At 63.6% G+C, this 23,353-nt stretch overlaps 1 protein-coding gene across 2 annotated transcripts in view; it reads right to left on the reverse strand.

Annotated features, from left to right (window-relative positions):
* The window catches only part of SMG6 (SMG6 nonsense mediated mRNA decay factor), a 105,154-nt gene that overhangs the window by 5,610 nt on the left and 76,191 nt on the right, over positions 1-23,353 (reverse strand). Inside the window, exons 14-16 of one of the 2 annotated variants that reach the window (XM_084493196.1) lie at positions 11,830-12,006; positions 8,714-8,860; positions 2,024-2,177 (exon numbers count right to left, since the gene is read on the reverse strand). In XM_084493196.1, the coding sequence (XP_084349322.1) occupies positions 2,024-2,177; positions 8,714-8,860; positions 11,830-12,006 (478 nt within the window). Of the gene's footprint in view, positions 1-2,023; positions 2,178-8,713; positions 8,864-11,829; positions 12,007-23,353 lie in introns of both variants that reach the window. The other variant, XM_084493195.1, reaches the window with a different exon arrangement.

Consider the following 23,353-nt stretch of genomic DNA (forward strand, 5'->3'; position numbering starts at 1 on the left):
TGGAGCCAAGTCCTGAGTTCAAGTGGGAACTATGCATTCCTTGGGGGTTCGGGGAGAGAGCTCGGGGTCTGAGGCCTCTCCCCAGTGCTGTGAATCACTGCCCGGGGAGCCTGCGTGATCGCTGTGTTCCATGGTGAGACTGGCACTCACTGTCTGGGTATTCAAATTAAAGCTGCATGGAGCTGCTCGGCTCCTCGCTCTCGGCCGGCTCCTCTTGCTACTGCTCGCAGCGACCTGGTGCTGCCATTTGCACACAATGCACGGCTGGGTTCGGGGTGGGGGGAGCTGCGCACGAACGGAACATCAAACAGGAAAAGCTGGTATTCCCTCCCGAAATCTGCCTTCCTGCTTCCAAGCTAAACAGGCTTCAAAGGGGAGGCTTGTTTGTGCTTCTGCACCAGGCCTGGCTTCTCCATGGCGGGGTCAGCCTCAAGGAGCACGGAGCAGGTTAAAGAGCAAGAGAAACAAACCCAACGCAGAGCTGCACGCTTAACCCCTTGCTGCATCCCCAGGAAGAGACGGTGCCGAGGGCAAGGGCACGGTTGGGGTCTGGAGGCCAGCGGTGGGACGTGGCACCACGGCCTCTGCCCCCAGTGGCCGCGGGTCCCCGGCTTACCCAAGCCAGGCTGGGCTGGCCCAGTCCTCGTTTTGGAGGTCCAGGGAGGCAGCAACTGGGGCAGGGAGGGCAACGGGGGCTTTCAGCCCTCCCGCAGCCCCTGCTCACCGCCCGGGGTTCAGCTGAACAAGCCTCACGTGAAGCACGTGGGAGCATCGGGGAGGCAGGGCCAGGGCTCCGGGGAAGGTGCCAGCAATCCCAGGTGTTAGCACGCTCCGCAGCCCCGGGGGCTGTGCCGGGGTGGCTGCCTTCCTTCCCTTTTTTTCCCTAAAAAACGCCCTGGCACCACTGTGCCAAGCCACGGAGCCCCTTGACAGCCCCGTGCCCCCTGCCCAGGGGTCCTGTCCCCAGCCCCAGGGGTCCTTCCTGAGCCAGACCCTGTGGATAGGGTGGCCGTTTGGTGCTGGCTGTAGGGCCGGCAGGGCTAGGAGTCGGGGAGGAGGCCCCATAAATGCCGGGAGGGCAGGGGAGCAGCAGGGCCTGCTGGAGGTGCCCACGGGGCAGCGCTGGCACCCGGCCCCCTGGGGCTGGGGCTGGGCTGGGGGCTGCACGCGGGCTCTGAGAGGCTCAGCCCCGCTCCTGCCCCAAGCTCTCCTTCTGCCCCCATCCTTTCCTTCTGTCCCCAAGCTCTCCTTCTGTCCCCGGTGTCCCCTAAAGGCCAGGTTGGCACCGGGGCGCAGGCGGCCGCGGCGAGGCCCTGGCCGGAGGAGCGCTACCTCGAGCCCAGCGAGCGATCAAACAATCAGAGCAAAGGCATCTCCCCAAATCCTCCCGCCACCCTGGGAGACCACCCAGCAGCACAGCCGTTATCTGCCAGGGTGAGTGTTTACCAATAACGGGAACCAGCTTGCTGTTTTACTGCGAGCTTTATAAGGATAAAAAGAAGGGCTGGGCTTGAGCAGCTCTGAGACGCTGGGACACAGGCCGGCCATTTGCTCGGGCTGCCTAAGCCCCAGCTCAGCTGGGATAAGCTATCTGCTTTGATTGTTTAACAATTCCTCCTCCTCGCTCCTTCCAAAACTCCTTCCAAATCCCGTTTAACACCCACATGCCTCTCCCGGCCCCTGGCACCCCCTCAGTGCACCACGGGGAGCGGAGCCTGGGGAGGGCTGCGGGCAGCGAGCTGGCAGGCAGGGGAGCGGCGAGGCACGGGGAGAAGGAGTGCCGGCTGCTGCCGGGACGAGACACAGCTCCAGCAAGCAAATAGAAAAGCAGGCAAAAGCAAAGGGCTCGTGCCCAGACCCGGTGCAGGACCGCGACCGCTCGGCTGAGCGCGGCACGAGCCGCCCGGCTGCGGACCACACAGGCTCTGCGGGCACGTGGGGCAGCACTGAGGGAGCTGGAACGGGGGGACAGCCCGTCCCGGGGGATGAGGAAGCCCACCCGCCTCGTGCTGGCCACGCTCACCGATCAGGGGCACCACCAGGATGAATTTCCTGCAGTCCAGCAGCGTCACCAAGCTGCCCAGGTGGTCGATGAAGCCGTTGGTGTCCGGCACCAGGAAGACGGGTCTGATCTCCAGCTCCATCTGCCTCATTTGACTCTGGTCTTTCAGCACGGCCTGGAGGAGAGGGACAGATGATGAGTAAGAAGGACGTCAGCCCCGCAAGCCATGGCCACCGAGAGCAGAAGGCACGCCTGGCTGGCGCGCGCGCCTCCCGCAGGAGGCTGTGCCCGTGCCACCCGCACACCTCCAGCACTCCTGCACACGAGTGGGATGCTGAAAGCCACCCCAAAAGCACCCTTGTAGGACAACAGCCCTGTGCAGGCACTGGGGCAGGCTGGCTGGAGCAGAAATTAGTGCCATTTGTAGGACTGGCAGCGGCCAGGATGATCTGCAGCGATGCCAGGAGCCCTGCCTCGATGGGAAAGGAGGCTGGGGGAAGGGGGGTGTTTGTCCTCCAGGTGGAAACAGCTCAAGGTGACACGATCGCCAGCGACAACAAACTAATTTGGGACGCACAAGTCGTGCCAGCAGCATCCTAACACCAGGACCCCGAGCAGGAAAGGGCTGCGGGGAGCATCTCGCTGTGTCCCACCAGGTCCCGCACGTGCGGTGCCTTTCCTGGCAACATCCAGCTGGGAAACCAGGTGGGCTCCAGCCCTGAAAACCCACAGAGCTGTCCTTGACGGAGCCCCACACGCCCTCCAGAGACCAGAGGTGCTCACAGACATGGGGAGGGTCGGGTGGGTCTTAGCAGCAACCCCCCAGGGCTGGACCCGGACCTTAGGACGAGGCCGTTTGCCAGGAGGGGACCGAAAAGCTCACGTATTCCTCCCGACGCTATCGAAGCACTTGGGCTCTTTAGTAAGTCACGGGCTTAAAAAACTCAGGATGCTATTCTAGTGCTTCCTCCGCTTAAAAATAGCTCCCCTGGACTCGCTGATGTTTGTTGCCTCTAATAGGAACCGCTCACCCATGGAGCACAGCAGCGCTGCTGGGGAACAGAACCGCCAGGAGAACCCTTGCGAGACCGGGCTTGCACCCACACGGAGCAACCCCGGGGCTAGGAGGGGAAGCCCGGCCTCCCCCAGCCCCTTGTGCTGACCCCGTTGTGCCCAGCGTTACGGGGTTTGGGGTCTGAACCCCTCTGTAGCTGTGCCAAAGCCCCAGAGGCTCCCTGGAACGAGGAGCTGCAGGGGCCAGCAGCGGCCGTGGAAAGAAGTGGGATTTAATCCATTTCCAAGTGCTGTCATCTGGCTTTAAATCAAGATGTCTTGATGCTGCCACCTCCCCCGAGGCGAGGCAGCAACCAGAACCTTCCCCACGTGCCTCGCAACCCTCCCGGCCACAGCTCCCATCGGCCAGGAAGGCGAAAAGCGAGCAGGGGGCACCGGGGGGCAGCTGGGTGCCTGTATGGGGTGACTGCACCCGGCCACGTGCTGGGTGGCGAGGCAGGGAGGTGTTTGCACCCCTGGGTGCCACGGGAGGACATCTGGCGAGGGGACAATGTGACAGCAGCCAGGGCACGGGGCTGCCCCTGCATCCTTGCAGCAAGGAGGGCGTCAGGTGGGTTTTTCCCTGACATTTGGGAGCGCAGGGATGGGATGTTCGGCCCCGGGCAGCACCAAACCCTACTCGGTGGGGATGGAGTTCAAGCAGGAAGGCTGAGCAAAGCCACGTGTCCCAGCAGAAAGCCTGCGAAGGGCAACGACGATCCAAAAAACCAAGGGGGGGACCCTGCCTGCACCCCGACACGGCCCCCAGCCCCATGCAGGCGGCCGGGGGAGCGCGGCCCCATAGGCACGGAGCGGGAAGCTCACCTACCCGGCCGGCCGGGGCCACGCAGGTGACGGTGGCGCCGGGTCCCTGGTGGGTGGCATCTGCCCCGGCGGCTCCGGCGGGCCGTACCCGGCCGATTCCTGGCAGCTGCGAGCGATGCCTGTGCCGGCCGTCACGTCCCATTCCGCTCCCCGGGCCGCCCGGTGAGAGAAGGACACAGGATGCGCCGGGAGTGAAAGAGCGAGGTCGGCGGGGAGCGTGCCAAGTCCCCTCGCACAGCTCCGGGCCGCTCGGGGAGCCAGAGGGAAACTCGCCTTTGCAGGGTTCAGAGGCCGGCAGCGAGATTTATTTTTGTTTGTGTGAGTAAAAGGCTGCAGAAGCCTCTGGCCAAGGGGCTCGGAGGGAGAGGGGGGGGGAAAAGAGAGAGAGAGGAGAGGAGTGGCCTGTGATTCATACAGGCTCCGGCTGGCCTCGAGCCAGAGATGAAAGGGAGCCCATGTGCAGGACGGGGAGCGAGCGCCGCGTTAACCCTTCCGCTGGCCCTCGGGCACGGCCGCTGCCCCACGGCGAGGATGAGGGGGTGTGGGGATGGGGTCGGGATGCCCGCAGCCGGGCCGGGCTCTGCGCCGCGAGCCGACGGTGCCAATCCGTGACCCCGGTCCCGTTGTGCCTCGTCGTCCCCCGTGGTAGAAGGGGAGGGTGGCCCGGGTGGCTTGGTGGGTGGTGGGGTCCGGGAGACCCTCGGGGGTTGAGCTGGTGCAGCCCCACCCCAGTGCGAGCACTTCAGGACAGGCAGATTTGGGTTTTATCGGGGCTAATTGCACTCCCTGGCTCTGTGGCAGAGGGATCCTGGGGGGCTGGCACCCGACAGGGGACCCCTGGGGCCAGCAGCTCGCTGCTCTTCTCAGGGCTTGGCAGTTTTCCTTCTCCTGGCCACTGCAGCCCCTAAATCCGCACCCACCTGCAGCCCCCATCCCGGCCACGGCTCCCTGGTCAGGGGCTTCTCCCAGGAGCTCGGCAGGAGCCGGAGGCAGCTCCCCCAGCTGCCCCAGCTGGTGGCAGCACTGAGATCAGACACTCCTGCGCGCACAGTCCCAAATTCCCAGCTCATCCATCAGCTGGGATCACCTGGGGGATTCCCCGGAAGCCGCTGCCTGGCCGGAGGGATCCCATTTTGGGAAGGGGACAGCTCTGTGCGGGGGTCGAGCCACCAGGCTGCGTTTTCTGCTGATGCCACAGTGCACAGAGGTCTGCCAGGAGCGCAGCGCTGGGTTCCTGCAGCCCAGCAGAGGAAAGCCAGGAGCTGGAACCCCGCAGAGCTGCGTGCCACCTCCGGGACGGGTCACTGGGGGTGACACCACCCTGCCAGAATGGATGGGCCGTCACCATCCTGCTGCCACCCCTTTTACCCTGACCCTTGGAGAGCCACCCTACAGCCGCGGGGCACCCCGGGGCCGCTGCCCGCTCCGTCCCCGTGTGCTGGGTCGGGGAGGCGCGTTTTGCAGGGCTGAGAACAATGCCTCCCTCGCCTCTGCTGGAGGGTTTCCTCCTTCCAAGGTTCCTCGGCAGCGTCTTCCTCAGGAGTAAACGTGCCCCGTGCCTGGTAGCAAGCCGGGGCCGCCGCCGTGGCGGAGCCGCCGTGGGTGGGTGTGTGCCTTCCGCAGCCGGCAGGCACCCGGCTCCCAGGCAGGTGCGTGTCAGCGCGTGTGCACCCGCGGCATTGTTCCTGCGCCCAGACGAGAGCGTGAATGGGATGCGGCTAAATTTAGCCACTTACTCACACTACCGCCACAAAGGAGCGGCTGCATCTTAAGGGGGCGGCCGTTCCGTGGGCTCAGAAGGGACAGGAGCGCGGCTATTTTGGGAAGACATGTCATAATTGGCCGCCCGGCCGAGCCGCTTCTGTAATGCTGAGCGAAACAATAGCAGCATCCAGAGGAAGAGCCTGTTATGTTTCAGGTGGGATGTTTTCAACCGCGCAGGAAACTCGGCCGCTCCCAGCGCGCGGCGGCGGCACAAAGGACGGGGGGCTCCGGACTGCGCGCACCCAGCGCCGGGCCAAGCGGCTGGGGGCGGCCGGGGGGCACGGCCCTGCCACCTCCCCGCTCCACCTGCCTGCCCCAAAATATTCGGGTGGCACCCGGGGAGGTGGCCGGCCCTCCAGCTCGCTGCTGTCACCTGCTCGTGGCCAGCGTGGATGAGGGTAAGGGCAGGGTGGTGGTGGCGCAGCCACGGAGCAGCAGCCACCCCACAAAGGGTTGTCCCTCGGCACCAGGATGCGTCACACTGTGACCTAAACCTGCTCTGCCCTACCTGGCCCTGCTCAGCGTGATGGTTTTGGGGTCCTGGCTCGTGCAGAGGAACTGAGCTCTCTTGTGTTCCCTGCAGCTGTGCCAGCAAGGCGCCCCCGTTTAATATTTACTCCGCCTGGACCCGTGCTTCCAGCCCAGGCTGAGCAATGGTCCCGTGCACACCCAAACCAGGGCAGCGAGGGAAGCACAACGAAGCCCAAATCGCCCTCGAGGCTGGTGTAAACGTGACCGCAGCGGTGGTTGTGGTTGGGAGCTGCAGCACGGAGGAGCGGGGCTGTGCTGCCAGCTGGTGCAGCTCAGGGATCCCAGGACAAGGACGGAGCCAGTGATCTGCACCAGCAGCACAGCTGGGCACCAAGAGGTGGGGAGCAGGGTGGAGGAAGGAAGGTAGAGCATGAAAACTGCCAGGAGAAGGCAGGGATTTCGCTGAGAGCTCTGCAGGGCTCGGGGGAGGCCACGAGAAGTGGTGTGGCCAAGGGATGAGGGCTTTACCCTGAGCCCTGGGTCGCTGCCTGTGCCATCACGGACTGCAGGAGGCACCATCAGGGTGCAGGCACGGCCACGGGGACGTGCCTGGAGAGCTGCAGCTCTCGGCCCTGCTAGAACAGGAGCTGCAGCTGCTCGGCTCCAGCAAGTACGTGGGGCTGCACTCGTCCCCGGGGTCACGGGCGGGGGGCTTGGAGAGCAGCCGCCGCGTGAACTCGGGAGAGGAGCGGTGAACTGGAGAGAAACGTGATGAAACCAGAAGGCAGGAGGTCCCAGGACGCACAAAACCCCCTTGGGAAGGTCGGGGACCTGCAGGTCGAGGCAGGGAAACTGAGGGTGGGGGGTGAGGTGCTGAGCTGGCTGCGGGGTCGCTAGCGGGGCCGGCACACACATGTTCAGCCCCGAGCTGTTCCCAGCCAGCCGGGCTGATTTGAGCGAAGCCCCGAGGATTTCTCCTCCGCCCTGAGCGCTCGGGCTCCAAGTGCACCTCAGCTCTCAGCTGTGCAGCCCCCGAAGCTGCCCACACCCTCATTCTGACCTCTCTCCGCCTGCGAGCGCCGGCTGGGGAGGAAGGGAGGAGCAGGCCAGGCAGCGAGCCCCCGACACACCAGGCAGCCCCCACGCTCCCCGCAGAAGGGGCAGCGACCATCCCGGGGGGCCACACCACAGCTGGGCTGGTGGCCGGGGTTGGGATGTGCCCTCCCCAAACACCCCGAGCACGTGCGGCTCCCCTTGGCCGTGCCGGGGAAGCGGGGAATTGACCGACACCTCCCGCTTCCCAAGCTTGGGGCAGCTTTAAATTTACAGCCCACCTCGCCCAGCTCGGCTTTGCTTCCTCGTTATCCTTCAAAAAGGGGAGCCGGGTACCTGCCAACAACACCGGGACGGCCTCGCCGCCCTCCCTCCCTCCCTCCCTCCCTCCCTCCTGGTGTGGTTTGAGACCCTGCGCCTCGACGCGGGTTTCTCGAAATTCGAAGGGGAAAAAAAAAAGAAAAAAAAAAGGAGAAATCTGAAAAAAAAAAAAAAAAAAGGTTGGGGTGGGTTTGGAAAAGTGAAGCGCAGTGGTTCTGGGCCCGGCGCCAGCAGCCGGAGGGTACACATGTGCGCGCTCTCCCAGTAGGGCCTTCAGCAGCCCTGTTTTACAACCACCTCGGCACACACTGCAGAGTTCACGCATATGGCCAGACAGATGTGTCTGGCTTACGTTCAAGGCTGGAAAATGAAGAATTATGGAAGTGAAGGGCCCTGGGCATTAGAGAGGGCGGAGGTGAGGGGGAGGGGAGCCAGGGAGAATTTTTTCCTCTGCTGAGAAATCCTCATCTGGGCGGCGAGGCTGGAGGAAGAGGGGCTGCGAGCGAGCGAGGAGCCAAGAGCCATGCATGTGAGCTCGCTCTTAAAGCTACAGCAAGCACCACCAGGCAGCTGCGACCAGTGCGACCAGTTTAAATTGCCCGTTCCCACTGGGAAACGTGCTGGGAATAGGTCAGGGCCGGGCCAGGATCACCTGCGTCCCGTCTGTTTGTCCCCATAACGATGGCAACGCTTCGCTCTGGCCGTCCGCGGGCTGTTTGTCCTGCTGCTGGCTCCCACGTGAGCTGGTGAGCTCCCACCCTCTCCCTGTGCCCTGATTCACGGGACAGCTGCCTCCCAGCACAGCCCCGATGCCACCAAAGCTCTGTCCCAGCTCGGGGACAGCTCGCTGCCCGGCACGTGCTGCGTCACGGCCACCAGCTCTGCCCCAAGGAGCACGAAGAGCTCAGTGGAGGAGCGGTGTCCAGCTCCTCGAGGGCTCCTGGAGACCCCAGCACGCGGCTGTGGAAGGGCAGGTCTCACCCCATGTGGCTCAGCAACAAAATTCAGCCCTGCCCTCTGAAGGCAGAGCTGCCTGCTGCTGGGTTTCACGCAGGGGGCACCTACGGAAAGCTCACGGTGCCGTGAGGCATCCCAGGAAGGAACTCGTCCCCGAGCACGGCAGGGAAATGGCACAAGGAGACAAAATCGGCCCCCGTGCAGCAGCAAAGCAGCTCCTCAGCCAGCCTGGCGGAGCAGGGGCTGCAGCCGCACATCCCAGCCTACCTGAATCTTGTCCTGCCGCCGCTGCTGCTCAGCTACTTTCCTGGCCAGCGCCTGCTTCTTGGCTCTGAGCTCCCTGATGTCCAGCTCTCCTCCGCTGCCTTCAGCCTCTGAGTCATCCTCGAATGCTTCAATCCTCACATCATCTTCCTTCTTCCAGGAAACGCAGAAAGACAAAAACAGGCGAGATGTCATTGTCAGGGACGCTGGTGGCAGGGCCTGCTGCTCCCCCCCCCCCCCTTCCCAGGAGGCAGATCCCTGCCCAGCGCGGCTCATCCCCACTCGCTGCCGGGAGCCTGGTGCTAAATACTTCAAAGCAAACCCGAATAAATAAACTGTGAACATGCAGGGGGGGTGACAAGGTGAGAGAGCGGAGCGGGGCAGGGATGCCACAGGGCGGGGGGCAGCCCTGGGTAAAGCTCTGGGCCGAAATCAAACCGTGGCGAGCCTTGGAAAACTCTTCCCACGGCCCCGGGTGAGTCACTGATGCTTTACAGGCTTCAGTTCTGCAAAGCGGGGAGCGTGGCATTTCCTTGCCTCTCCGGGCAGGCTGCACGGCCCTCCAGCCAGGGTATTTTTGTGCCCATCTGCACCCCGGGCTGCGTGCCCCTGCCCCGAAAGTGCTGCCCCAAAATAACGCTACGCACGCACGGCCGTCACCTCGCCAGGAAACCCGGCGCACGGGAGAGCAACGAGCCCCCTCCATCCTCTGGTGTGATCTCAGCACAGGCCAGAGAAATTCCTGCACCCACCCCGAAACTCCCTGGAGCCGCAGCAGCTGGTCCAGAAAGAGGCAGTCCTGGTTTGAAACCCCCGCGTGAGGTGACGGAGAACCCACTGCGTCTCGGGGGCAGTCGTCGCCACGGTTAATTAGGTTAATTACTTCCTCCGTTAACATTTGCATCCTTCTCAGCCCGCTTTTGTGGGGCTGCCTCTGGCCAGGAGCCTCGGCTGTGCCGACCCCGGGGGTCGCAGGGGCTGCAGCCTCCTGCCTGCGCGGGCACTTGGAGACCTCGGTGCGCCTCCGCCCTGCCCTGGGCACGCTGCTGTCCCCACCAGGAGGTCTCCAGAGCTTCCCAGAGTTGCTCGTGCTACTCCGGAGACCCCAGAACGGGCTGTGCTGGGGATCAGCCACGACCCAGCTCCTTCCCAGCTTTGCTGTTCCCCTAAAAAAGTCCCTGCCTGCACCTCCCTGCCTGTTCCCCAGCGCAGGGCCCACCAGCACACACGTGCTGCCCACGAGCCCAGCTCTGCCGCTCACCCAGGCAGCCCCCTCGGCCCCCCAGGCCCCCTTTTTTCCCCTGTGCATCCACCGTGAGCCTTCCCAAACCCTGCAGTGCCGATTTTCCCTGCCCTGCACAAAACCAACGGGGCTGGGACGGATCCTGCCCCAAATGATCCCCCCGAAATGCCGAGAGCACTGCTGCCCGGCCACGGCACGGGGCAGCGGGACCCGCAGCGCCCCAGGGACGGGGCAGGAGTGCTCAGCCTTAATTTTAACAGCCCCAAAACTGTCCGGATGCATCCTCCATCATTTCACCCGGAGCCACGCGGCCACCTGGCCGCAGAACCAAGCGCTCCTCTCCACTGGTGACTTCTGAGCCATGGGAAGGAGGAAGGCAGAGCCCCCGGGCTCACTTCCCTCTCCGGGACAGCCTGGACCACAGAGGATGGGGGATGCTGTGAGAGGGATGAAGCCGTGCCGGGGCCTCGGGAACAGATCCCCTGCGGTGTTTGGGGTCAGGCTCTGCTTGCCCAGGCTCAGGGCTGGCCGTGCTGGCAAGCTGGGAGCTGCTTTGCACCGCGGCCCCGAGGAGGAAGCTCTGGGGTTACGCAAGGAGCACGCACCGAGCTTCCCACAGCCGGGCGAGAGGCAGCCCCCCTCCTCCCCGTGGTTACACAGCAGGAATCGGGGGGGCTGACCCTAAAACGAGAGCGTTGCAGAGAGCAGCACCGTCCCGCCGTGACTTGGGGTGGGACCTGAAGATCCCAAAAGCTCACACGGTCAGTGGTGTCAGCCCCAAACCCTCCCCACAACCTCCAGGAGAAGGACAGGGGTCTGGGTCTCCCACCCTGCAATCTCTTGCCACCCGGGGTGCTGCTTTGAGCCCTAGGCAACAAAAACACCTCGAATCCATCCCGTGCTCAGCTCAAATCCATCCTGTGCTCAGCTGGAGCCATCCACAGGGACGCAGGGAGATGAGGAGGGTGCTGAGCACGCTCCTGCTGGGGGCTCCCCTGGCTGCCAGCCCCGGGGGGGGGACACACGGCACAGACCATAGGGACTGGGGGCTGGATCCCATGATCTGGGGCTTGGTCCCGATGATCTCTCGAGGTCCCTTCCAACCCCCATGACTGTTTCTGTGACCACCCAGCGCCGGCAGGGGCGATTTTCCCCCCCCCGGCCCCGTGCGGAGGGCGGGGGCGCGGGGAGCCGGGTGGCTCTGCCCCCTCTCCGCTGTTCCCCCGGCTTTTCAAAGCGCGAGATGAAACAGAAAAGCAAAAAGAGTCAACCTGCAGAGCGGCTGGCAGAGCCCTTAAAACACACACACACGGAGCCTGGAGCGAAGCGAGGCCTACAGGAACAAGCAAGGGCAGAAAAACAAGAGGCGAATTCCTTAATCACATCAGGATGTGAGAGGCAGGGGAGGGACGGGGCGCCAATGTCAGCTCTTCCTGTACGTGTGCTGGAGGCTGGAGCTCGGGCCTCTGCCGCCACCAGCTCCACGGCTAGAAACTCCATCCCGAGGCTCAACCCTGACACCCCCTCGCCCACCACCCTCCCCAAAATCCCCGGGCCGCAGGGTTTTAAACCTCCCCTCCCGTGTCCGTGTGTGTGTCCCCCCCCCCCCTCCGAATTAAAAAAGCAGCATCTGGAACTCATAGCGCCGGGCGAGATAGAGGCACGTGGGCTGGGCTGGCAGGAAAGGGCACGAGCAAAGCACACTCAGGAGACCGGGGCCGTGCACTATTTGCTCTCCAACCCCCCCCCGGCTCCCCCCATAAAACGCACACGCAGCCACGGCAGCTATAAATAGCGGGAGCTGCAGGGCAGGCAGGGGCTGGGCCCCACAGGGGTGATTCTTCCTTCACCGAGGCGCGCTCTTCCCGCACGGTACCTGATCTTCCAGTTGTTTTCCCTCTTGGCTTCCCATTTCCTTTCCCATGGCGTCTGGGACGGGTGCCACTGACACATATTTTCCACCCTTGAATGCCAGCAAAGGCTCTTCTTGTCCACAAAGGGCTTCCAGGAAATACTTCAGAACTGTGACCCTCTTGCAGTCGGCTGCAATAACCTACGGGGTGAGGGCGAGGGGGTTGGGGAGAGGCAAAGGAAAACAAAAAGTCAGTGCAAAGGGGGAGGCGGGAGAGCAGGGAGACGCTCGGGGCACGCAGGCGGCACCGCGGGGACCTGCGGGGTTCCCCTCTGCCTTCCCAACAGGGATGGGAGGGATTTACCCAGGCCTCCAGCTCAGCGTCCCCGGGGAAAATGAGGTTGGTGAGCGCGAGGTCAGCGCGCCCCGAGCCCGTCGGGTGCTGCCCTGCCCTCTGCGTGCAACCTGGAGCCGTGTGCGGGGCTGCCGGGGGGGTACCGGCCCCTGCTCGGCCCCATTGGGACGGGGAAAGTCCTGCTGAGGGCTGGTCCGGGCTGTTTGGTGTCAGCTCAGTCACCAGATTCTCCCCCCCCCGAAAATAAAGGGTCTGGGAGGGATGCAGGTGCAAGAGCAGGCGGCTGGGGGCACGTCACCAAGACCAGACCCCCCCTCCCCGGCTCCAGCCCGACCCCGTCCCGCGGGGCCGGTGCCGTGGACCAACTGGGGAGCCCTTGTCAGGGAGGCTGGGATGGATCTGGCCAGAAGGAAACTCAATAGCCCAGGTAATTATCGCTTTATGAGGCTCTCAAATGGAGTTTCCAGAGCACAGGAGCCTGGTGCCTCCGTGGCCCCCGTCCTGTAGGGCCTCTGCCTGCGCCCCCAGAGGGATCCCGATGGCCGCGGGGCTCCGCACCTGCAGCTCTCCCCTCTGGTGCTTCCCTCCGGGGAGAAGCAGCAAGGACACAGAGAAAGCCAGCAAACGGGGGGCTAAAAGCACCACCCGCCCCGCAGACCGAGTCCCTGTTCGTGCCCGAGTTCCTCCTGCCCCCAAAACCGCTCCGGCTCCGCTCTGCCCACCCGCAGCACAGCTCTGAGACCTCACCCCAAAAGGTCCCCGCTGCCTCCGGGGCTGGGAGAGCCAGGACACGGCACGAGGGTCGCTGCCCCATGCACACACTGGGTGCTGGCAGCACCGGGAATGGACGGGGACACGAATGGGGACACGGATGGGGCCGGGTGGCAGCGAGCAGGGGGCTGGCAGCGGCGCACGGCGCGGCCCCGCTGCACCAGGCTGCCGTGAGAGGAAACTTCTGCTCTTCCACAATGCTGCCAGTTTCCTCTCTGCGGGCTAATTTTAACCGCCGTGTCGCTGCCGTGCGTGTCAAAAACCTGACCCTGCTCTGACCTGCAACCTCCCACCCCGGCTACCGCCCGCACGAGGCACCTTTACGTGAGGGCAGCCGGAGACGGCGCCGCTTGAGGGTGCCCCCCTCGGGCCCCGAGCGCCCCCAAACCTCACCGAGATTTGGGGGGGGGGGGAAGGAGATGCCCCTTTCTCCCCCCCCAGGAGGCAGGCGCTGCTCCTGAGAGGTGTAGGCGCAGGGTGATGGCAAAGCAGAGAGCGAGGGACCCGTAACCACTGACTCTGCTCCTAAAAAGGGTGCCCTGCAGGGTGGAGAGGGGCAAAGAGCAAAGGAGAAGGTGGTGCGGGCTCAGCAGCCCTGGGAATGGGGCTGGACGGCCCTTCTGGACGGGCCCTTTGCTGCTTGGGATGCCCAGCCTGGAGCAAGCCCGGCAAGAGGCCCAGAAGGAACGTTCCCATCCTGCTGGCTCTCCTTTAGGAACGATTCTGCGAAGGGGAAAGTCAGAAGGAAAGGGAACGAGAGCGCAGGGGGAATGGCTGTCATGGGAAACAGCCCCCTGAGAGAGCTGCCGGCCGCAGCGACCCGGGGGAAGTGGTGGAAACCTCCTGGCCTGGTTCACCCCCAGCTCACCAGGCTAACGCTGCTGGGTCTGTGCACAGCACCCGGCCTGACTCACCCGAGGCAGCTCAGCCCTGGGATTTTCCAGCCCCGGTCCGTGCAGTTCCCTTGTGCCCGGGCTGCTCCACGAGCCCTGGAAGCGGGGCAGCCCTCTGGCACCACGAGCACCGCCACGGGGACCTGCACGTGGCAGCAGCGGGGCTGCGAGCAGGCTGTGCCCGACAGCAGCAGGGAACGGGGTGCAGGAGAGGCTGGCTAGGTGGGGAGGAGACGGGCACCCCGTCCTGACACCCTTCGCGAGGGATTTCGCCTGAAATAAAAGCAATCACATCTGGTTTAGGGCCCGGGAGGTTTTCCCCTATGCCTGCAGGGCCGGGTGCTGACACCTCTGCGCAGCACAGACGGAAATCTCGGCTGTCAGAGCCTCCTGGACGGGGAGCCACCAAGAGGATTGCAGAAAAGCCCCCGTCACCCACGGCTGGGTGCGGGGCCGGGGGCAGGTGGGTTCGTTTCTTCCTCCCCTGCAGAAGAAAGGAGCGGGGAAACTCCCGACCGCCTGCCAAGCCGGCGCAGCCCCGGCGCTTCAATTCAGCTCATCTGCTGCGGAGAAAAGAGCCCGACCGAAGGCCCATGACATAATGCCACAGTAACTTGTCTCATGAACACATTTTTCCAGCCCACATGAATGAAAAACAGGGAACGAGCTCCGCACATCCCCGTCACGTGCAGCCCGGGGCCCGCGCCCTGCCTGCCGTGGCCGTGCCAGAGGCGCTCCGGGAGCCGGGCTGGCCGCGGCGCGGGGCTGCCCTGCCTCGAGGTGCTGGGAAACGAGTGACCCGTGCCTGGCACCCGGGTGTCGAGAGTGGCAGCTTGGAGCCTCGCGTGACACGCGGCAAGCCGCAAGGCAGAAACTTCCCGTTTCGGGGTGGAAACGCGAGTGCCCGCAGCAGCAGCGGCGTGCCCGGGGCCACGGGGACGGCCACGGAGGTGCCGGAGGCTCACGGGGCTGCTCCTCGCTACCAGCCCGGAGAGCAGCAGAGGTGCCGGGGCTCCGGGAGCCGTGGCTGCTCTCCCAAAAGGCAAGCTCGAGCATGAAAAATCAGACGGTGCCGACGCGTTGGGCGATGCAGGGGGAACGGAGCCGCCCCGCGCGCCCTTCCCCCTGCGAGCGTGCAGCGAGACAGCAGGAACCGAAAGCCTGGCTTCGAGTCGCCGCCGGGTATGAAAATAGGCCTGACACGCACGCAGCCGCTCGCAAAGGAAAACTGAAACTGAGAATTGCTGAAGTGGTCTGGTGCCCTCCGATGTGACCCGGGCTCAGTTCCCTTGCGGCGCGAGCGACCCGGGCAGCGATCGCGGAGCCCCCGCCTGCCGCGGTGCCTCGCGGGGACTGCGCGGGACATCGCGGGGTGGCTCGGGCTGCAGCAGCCCCGCTTGCAAGCCTTGATCTCATCGGGCCGGGCCCAGAGATGAGAGGTTTTTAATCTGCCCCTAGATCAGACCCGCTAACCGCCAGCTCAGCGCCAGCCACCCGCAGAGGGCTGGTGGCTGCGAGGGCACGCCGAGGAGGAGGAGGAGGCTCGTTAGCGCTGCGCCTGCCAAGTCCTGGGTCGTACATTAACATCCTAATCATTGCCTGGGACACAGCGGGACACACATTAACACACCCGAACTGCCTGCGAAGACCCACTGGGCTGCACATTAGCTGCACCAGCTGCCGTGTTCTCAGCGCCGCTCTGCGGTTCCAGCGCATTTGGGACGCGCTCGCTGCCGCCCGCGGTCCTTGGTAAGGCCGGGACCGGTGTCCCCAGGAGGGCACGGGGCCCTCCCCAGCTCGGGGGCTGAGCCCCTCTATTTTTTTTCCCCCCCCAGATAAAGCACGCTGAAGGGAAAGCCTGCCCCGAGTGCTGCGTGGTGCTGTTTAACAAGATGAAGCCAGAGCCGGTGCCGACGCACGGGGTGGCGTGGAGGAGACGCAGCGCGTGTCCTGCTGGGATTCGAGGGGACGGAAGGGACTCGGTCCCAGCACCGTGCCCAGGGGACAAAAGCACCCGGGGCCAGCAGGGTGACACTGCCACGAACCAGCCCCACTCTCACTCAGGGGCAGAAGCACGCCGGGGGCCGCCCCGTCACCCCCAGCACCCCGCAGCGGGCGGCCCCGGGGCTCAGCACCTCCCTGCAGCCGGGCGAAATCGCCGTCACACCCACCGCCACCTTCAATCGGCTTTTACAACTTGTTAATTTTATGCAGCGTCCTAAAGAGCAAATAACTGCGAGGCAGGAATGCAGAGCCTCCTTCGGCTGCTCCGAGGAGCCCGCGGCGGCCGAGCCAGCTGGCCCGGGGAGCCGCGCTCAGCCGGGGGACCCGCCACCTCCAGGAGGGCCTGACTCGGGCCACGGAGGGCTGCCCCCGTCCCGCATGCTCCGAGGCAGGAGGCAGGCCGGCAGCTCTGCTGGGGGAAAATTTAGACTCAGACACAGCGGAGGAAGCGGAGCTGGAGAAGGGTTTTTGCTCGGAGCTCGTCCCCGCAGCTGGAGTCGGGAGGGAAAGGGACAGGAGGAGCTTGAGTCGCAGCACAGAGAGATCCCATCCCGGATTCTGAGCTGGGAATGGGACAGGGCTGGGAGTCAGGGCCAAGCTCAAGCACGACCCAGCGTGGGGATAACGCTGCTTTTTTGCCACATTGCCTCAAATGCAGCTTGGTGGGAGCGAGGCAGCGGCTCTGTGCTTAAACCAAGTGAGCCCCGAACTACCTAAACCACGCAGTGTTGGCACGAGCCAGGTGAAACACCTGTGGTGCCCCTGATAAACCACTCTGAGGCCGGGGCTAAATGCCTCCCCACACCCTGAGCCTCCTTCTCCCCCCTGAGCCTCCTTCTCCTGTCCCTGGGGAGGCAGCTCGGAGGTGAAGGGGGGGCAGAGCGAGCTGCAGGGGCTCAAAGGGAAGCTCTGGGTTTGCTGTCATCCCTCCTGGGTTCACAGCTCACCGTCTCATACAAAAGCTGGGCTGGGTTTAACCCTGGCTTATCCCAGTCCCACATCTCTGGGCTTGCTCCAGTGCCAGGATGTGGCCGAGGAGTCCCTCGCCCTGCCCATCCCCAGACTCGGGTTTGGCCACCTGGGTAGGACCAAAGCATCTGCCACGGCTGGGCAGAAGCGCTCACAGCTGGTTCACAGCCCTGGTTTCTGCAGCTGAGGGCTGCCTTCAGCCACAGCTTCTCTCAGAGACACGTCTGACGTCGCCTAACCCCGCAAGCAGGCTCGGAGGACGCAGCTCCCACGTGCACACCTCGGTGCACGACCTTGGAGCGCAACCACGGCGCTGCCATCCCGCCCCAGCACAGCAGAGAGGCACTTGGAAAGTGCCCGGGGAGGATGGGGAAGCTCGGAGGTACCTTGCTGGTTGCTCCTTCCCATCACCGTTGCTGGAGAAGTGCTTTTTGTGCAAAGCTGTGGCTCCTCGAAGAGAAAGCCCAGACCACAACCTCTCTCCCAGCAGCCCTGCCTTGCAGAGCACAGCTCCAGCCCCTGCGTGGTCTCAGGGGAGTCCCGGGAGCAGCTGTGCTCTCAGCCTGGTGAGCGCTTCCATCTTTCCAGCCCTGGAAAGCCGCATGGAAAAGGAGCCAGGTGCCCATCATGAGGATTTGCTGGGCTAAGACTGGCCTTGCTCGTGCCAGGCAGCGCTGCAGAGAAGAAGTGTGGATGATAGGAAGGTGCAAAGCTGGGGAGAAGATGGGTCTGGGCTGAGGTATCCAGTTTTTGGTGCCAGAGACCAGTTATAGCCAGAGCAGCCCACACAGATTTCTACCATGTCCTCTAACTGCACCCAGGTGCTGGTACTTGGCAGCTGTAGGAGATGAAGGAGCTGAGGGAGACCCACCAAAGACGTGGGGAAGCACATCTGGGGCTTGGAGCCTGCTCTCGACAACCAGGAGAAGGGGAGCCCTGCACGGGTGTGCCAAGCCTGCAGCAATCCCCAGAGCTGCCCGTCTGCCAGGGGCCAGTTCTCGCCCCCTGACTGGCACCAGGTGGTTGCGGGGCAGGAACACAGATTGAATTTGTACTCAGCTAGGCCAGAAGAAAAATAAAACTCCAACCAGGACACCCGCACTGCCACAGGTCCCACTCTGCGCCCCTCAAACCCTTCGTGCCGTGGCACGGCCCTGCAGCACCTCTCCTGGCTCCTCTCCAACCTTCCCTCCTTGCTCCCACCTTGCCACGGGGGTTGGGGAAAGCTGTGCACCCCAAAACACACCTGAGGCTACTGCAGGACCTCAGCAGCAGCAGTTCCTGCTGGAAAAGTCAGCCCCAAAGCAGCTGCTCTGGCTGGAAAGCCATCGTCCAGCCCCGTGCTCCCGTGCCCGGGGTGACCGGAGCGCTGGCTGGGACGGCCGCCGGCACCGGCTGCTGCTCTGAAGCGTGAGGAGCTTCCCAGCTCCACAGAGGAAAGTTTCTGATGGCTTCCAAACCCGGCTTTTGGCTTTGCCTGACGTTTGGAAAGCCTCGCCCTGATGTTTTATTCACCTGTTAACGCGCCGAGGAATCGTTTTGTCCGCTCCTCTCGCCAGCTCCTCTCCGGGGAGCGGCGGCGCTGGCGGCACGGGGGATGGCTCCAGGCTGCGTCCTACAACCTGCAGCTGGGTGGTGGGCACGGTGAGGGCTACCCCGATGGCCCGTTCCCACTGGGTGGTGGCAAACTGAGAGAGGAGCACGACTTCAGCCTGGAGGAAACATCCCTGGGAAGACGATTTGGGTGCAGGAGGTCTCTGCAGTGACACAGGGCTTTGTCCGCTTGGCGAGCGTGGCTCCTGGCCGGGCTCTCCTTGTGCTCCAGCAGCACAGCGAGGGCTGGGAGCTTCCCTGCATGGCAGGACGCTGCCTCTGCTAGGAGGCTGCAGGGATTTCCATGGCAGAAAGCTCTCCTGCAACCAAGCTGCCCCTGCACAGCACCGCTGGGCGCTGGGAAAACCACTTCCCCCAGCTGGGGATCACCTGGGGCATTTCTGCTCTCCCTGAGCACAGGACCGCGCGCTTCAGCTGCCAGGCAGGAGAGCGAGGGACTGAAAAAGCTCAGCTTCCAAGCAGGCCTGTGAGAGAGGCAGACGAGTCCAGGAGAAACTGCAAGTGACAGCCAGGGGCTCCCTGTTACAGCCAGCACCCCCAGCCCCCAGCACATCCCCCGGCTTCCCAGGGGAAAAGGAGAAAAATTCAAGCAGAGCGATGCCAAGCCAAGACCGAGGGAGCCCACCCTGCTCCTCCCTCACAGATCCTACAGAAAACACTAACCAGGGAGGCCAAGCCCCTGGAAATCTGCCCCCAAACCATGGTCCCAGGCTGGGGAAGGAGGAAGGCGAGACCCGTATCCTCGCTGGAGCCAACGTGGCACCAACATCGGCGCTCTGAGGGCAGGGGCTGCTCTCCCTGCTGCAAGAGCCTCCGATCTTTTCCTTTTCAGGGACTGGGGGAATTTATTTCCTCTGCCATTTCGGAGGATGCCTGCCTTGCCAGAGATTGTTTTGCAGAGTTAAGAAAGATAAGAAAGTGGTTAGCAGGCTCTTCGGTGGAGGAAGGGAGGATTGCTTAGTAAGGGAAAGGGGACTGCTCCGCTCCGCGCAGCCACGCGCTGCCCTTCCTCTGTGGCTGCAGTCTGTCCCCTCGCCTCTGCCCCTGGTACCTCTGCCCCTGGGGCCACGCTGGGACCAGGAGAGCTGCCCCTCACCACAACTAAAACCCAGCTCTCCTGGCATTTGGGAAACGAGGCTGATGAATGCTCAGACCAACATCGAGACCGCAAAACTCAGCGGCGCTCTCCGAGACCCCTTTTCCAGGGCACGTGGAAATAAACATTGTGCACGGCTGTGCGAGGGGAGCTGCTGAAACCTCCCCGCTCCAGAAGGCACCTCCCGAGCCTGGAGGATGCCCTGATGTCCCTGCCCAGCAGCAGGGATGTTTTGGCACGGGGAGGTGCAGCCCAGCCCCCCCCAGAGCCCGCAGCCACCCTCGTTCTCCACGTGGACGGAGGCGTCGTGCACCGAGGCGGGACGGAGCAGGCGCGGTGCCGGTACCACGAGCAATTTCGCAAGGACTTCCCCCACGGAGATGACTGCCCCGTGATTAGACCCACAACTCCGTGATTCCTGTCCCACGGGACAGGACCCCCGCGGCCGGGGGGTAGCAGAGGAGGAGGTGGGAAGTGGGGCGGTGGAAGGGTTACGACACAGAGCGCAGGAGCAGGGGCTGTTGTGCAACGAGAACAAAAAAAAAACACACAGAGACAAACCCTGCCATCGCCCACCTTCCCCATCTGTGCCTTCCACCTCTCGTCCCTACAACATGGCTATGGACAGAGGGGAAAACATCCCATTAGCCCGTGACCCCCAGAGTTTTGGATTTCCACCCCGGGCAGTGCGAAAGCCCCGCACGAACCTGCCGTCTGACCTCGGCGGCGCGAAGGAGAGGCGAGGTGAGGGCTGGAAGATTCTGCCTCGTCCTGGCAGAGCTGGCCGGGAAGCCGTTGCTGTGACTTTACACAGCTTATAGGTTCTCCATGCAGTTCCTGGACGCCTTCCACTGCAGATGAGAGTTTTATGTCGAATTTTAAGTTTGACCACAAATATTTAAACTTCCTTGGACCGCAAATGCTCTATCTTCTTTGTGGTTGAGTTGGCACCAAAGGAGTATTTGCAGAGCCCTGTATGTCTGTCTGTCATTTAAATATCTCGCGGAGGTGCCAAAGGCTTCAGAAGCGGAGGGGCTCCTCGGGCAGACCCCACAACTCGCCCTCCCAGGCCCCTGCTGCTCGGCACAGGCACGGAGAGGTGAGGAGGACGAGGACACAGGCTGAGCCGTCTCCTGCGCGCTCTCCGTTCCCTTTCCCTTTCAGAGAACGTCACCCGAGATCCCACTGCGACTTCCACAGCTCCTTGCCCCGGCTGATATTTGAACCGGGATGAAAGCCTTTGGCATTTTCTCCTCTTCTTTTAGGAAACTCGGGATTTCGGAGTCTGCGGGAGGCTGTTTTAACGAGAACCGCTAAAACCCCCTCGAGCTGCCCAGCTCCCACCTGGCTGCTGCTCGCCGCCTCCCCGCCGGGGTTTTCACTTCCCCAAAGGCGAGCAATTCTCAGAGGGTCACGGTCCGGCCCTGCTGAACTGGGATCCCGCTCTAGGGAAACTGGTCAGAGTGGTTAAGTCTCCGCCGCTGGACGGTGCCGAATAGAGGAAAGGCGGCTCAGCCAGACAAACACAGCCGAAGGAGCACCACGAAGGGGCCCTCCCAAGCACCCTGCCCCAGGGGAACTCAGCGCTGCCTTCTGCGTGCTGGATGAGGGCGCAGAGGGCTGAGGATGCCCGAGCTCGGAGCCAGGCACGTGGCAGAGCTGGGGGTGAAACAGCCCCAAATCCGCGTTAACGTGCGCGCGCCGACTGGACTCAGGCCCCGTGTTACTCCACCACGTTGTGTGTGTTTCATTTCCTTCAGACTTTTCACGTCTAGGACGCAAATTGGACGCTTGCCTCGCTAATTCTAGGGGAACTTTTGAGCGCCTTGCACCGTGGTACTCGCTGCTGCTGCAAGGCTGCTTGTATCCCACAGGGAAGCTGCAGCAACGCTCGGGGGGCTCTCCCCAGCCGTGCCACGTCCTGCCATCCTCCTCCAGTAGCCACAGGGCAATCGTGTGCCCGGGGCACGTTGGAGGAACCGGCTACCTGACCCCGAGCAGCGGGATGGGGATGGGAAAGCTCCTCTCCATGAGCCAGGAGGGACGCTACCTGCTCACGTCGCCGTCCCCAGGCACCGCTGGGGAGCTCGGGGCCCTCCGGCTCCCCCCGAACAAGAAGCGGCTTTGCCAACTGCAAGAAAAGCAACTTTTTGTTGAAATAACGAGCAGGGGAAAGCCACGGGAAGGGGCAGCAAGCGGGGCCGGGGCAGGCCGGTGTGCTGCCGCCCGCAGGGAGGAGCTGCTCCGACTGTCTGGCCGGGCTGCAGCCGAATTCCCTTGAAAAGAGAGGGTGGGGAGAGGGGAGGCGACGCACTGACACCAGCACAGTGCCACCGCAGCTCGGTTGGCTGTGACACCGCAGCCCCAGCGGTGCTGGCAGTGCTGGCAGTGCTGCCACTTCCACCCACCACAAGAACCACACCGGCAGCGCGCTCCCAGCAGCCCGGGCAGGGCGGGGAGCGGCTCGCACCGCTGCCAGCAGCCACTTCGGGGAGGGACAGCCGCCTCGGTGTTTTGCTTGACGGTGAAATGCTGCCACTTAGGGGACTCCCGGTGACGGCAGGAGGAGCTGGGTGCCCCAGCACCCACGTCCTCTTCGCCTAGGGGCTGCTCGAGCGAGCCCACCGCGCTCCTTTAGCCCACCGGAGGAAACTCCCCGCGTGGAGCCGAGCTCCCCGTGGATCCTGCGCAGACTCTAAGGACGAGCAGCGAGCCCAGCTCTGCTTCTTATAGTGAACACTCGGCTCTTTTGGCACGTGATTCGTGGCCGAGGCTCCGAGGAGCTCGCTTCCAGCCGGCTGCAAACACACCTAGGGAAGGGAGCGAGGGGCTGGGATCACGGCTGCGAGAGGGGAACCGTTCGCTGCGTCTTTGTTTTCTCCAGAGCTCCTCCTCCCGGGACTGGGATGCTGAGCGCAGAGCAGGGCCCCTGCCCTGAAACGGAGGAGCTGAACCAGAACAATAGGGTGGGGACTCTGGATGGGCCCCGACGAGTGGGGTGGGCTGGAGCGGGGGCACCGATCCATTCTTTTGACTTCATTCACACTTACAGCTGCGCTAGAGACATTTCCTGAAAGCACAGTAGGAAGAGAGGGGTATTCGCTCACTCCACCCTCCATCTAACACTGTCCTCGCGATCCAGCCGTGCACGGAGAGCCAATTTTGGCCTTTGGCAGAGCCGCAGGCCAGACATTACAAGCACTGGTGTGAACAGAGCAGGTCCCCACCCGATGAGCAGCGCACAGACTTGGAGAGGAGACGAGGGGTGCTGCTTGGCCAGAAACAAATAGCGCAGGGAAACGCCGAGCGCTCCAGCGTGTCCGAGGTAGCCCTAAAGCTCACGAGGAGGTGTCGGCAGCGGGACCGGGGAGGTCGGTTTCGGGACGAGGAGAGGTGCAGCAGAGGAATGAGGCAGAGCTCCTGCTGCGGGGGCAGCCCCAGGAGCAGCAGGACGCGTGCCACGGGCTCCCCGCGCGGGACGGCAGCGAGCGAGCCCCGTGCTCCGTGATCCCGTGTGTGGAGCCTGAAAAACAACTTTTTTTTTTTTTTTTTTTTGCTAAAAACCAAAAAGCAGCCGCCCTCCTCCTTCAGATCTGCAGTTACTCAGCCTGGCTCACAGCGGGGCTCTCCTGGATCTGCCCACGGAGCCAGCACTGTGCGGGCGGCACCGCGCACCTGGGGCCGCGACACCTCCCCGTGTGCCCACCACGTGAGCTCATGGCAGCCGAGGTAACTATCTGCAGCTCCCCGCCTCAAACTCCATCCATTTTTGGTGAATCCCCGAAATAATAATAAAAAAAAAATAATAAAATATTGGAGGCTATATATTATTTTTTTTTCAAATGG

This window comes from Aythya ferina (genome assembly GCF_964211825.1).
Source record: "Aythya ferina genome assembly, chromosome: 19".
Taxonomy (NCBI): domain Eukaryota; kingdom Metazoa; phylum Chordata; class Aves; order Anseriformes; family Anatidae; genus Aythya; species Aythya ferina.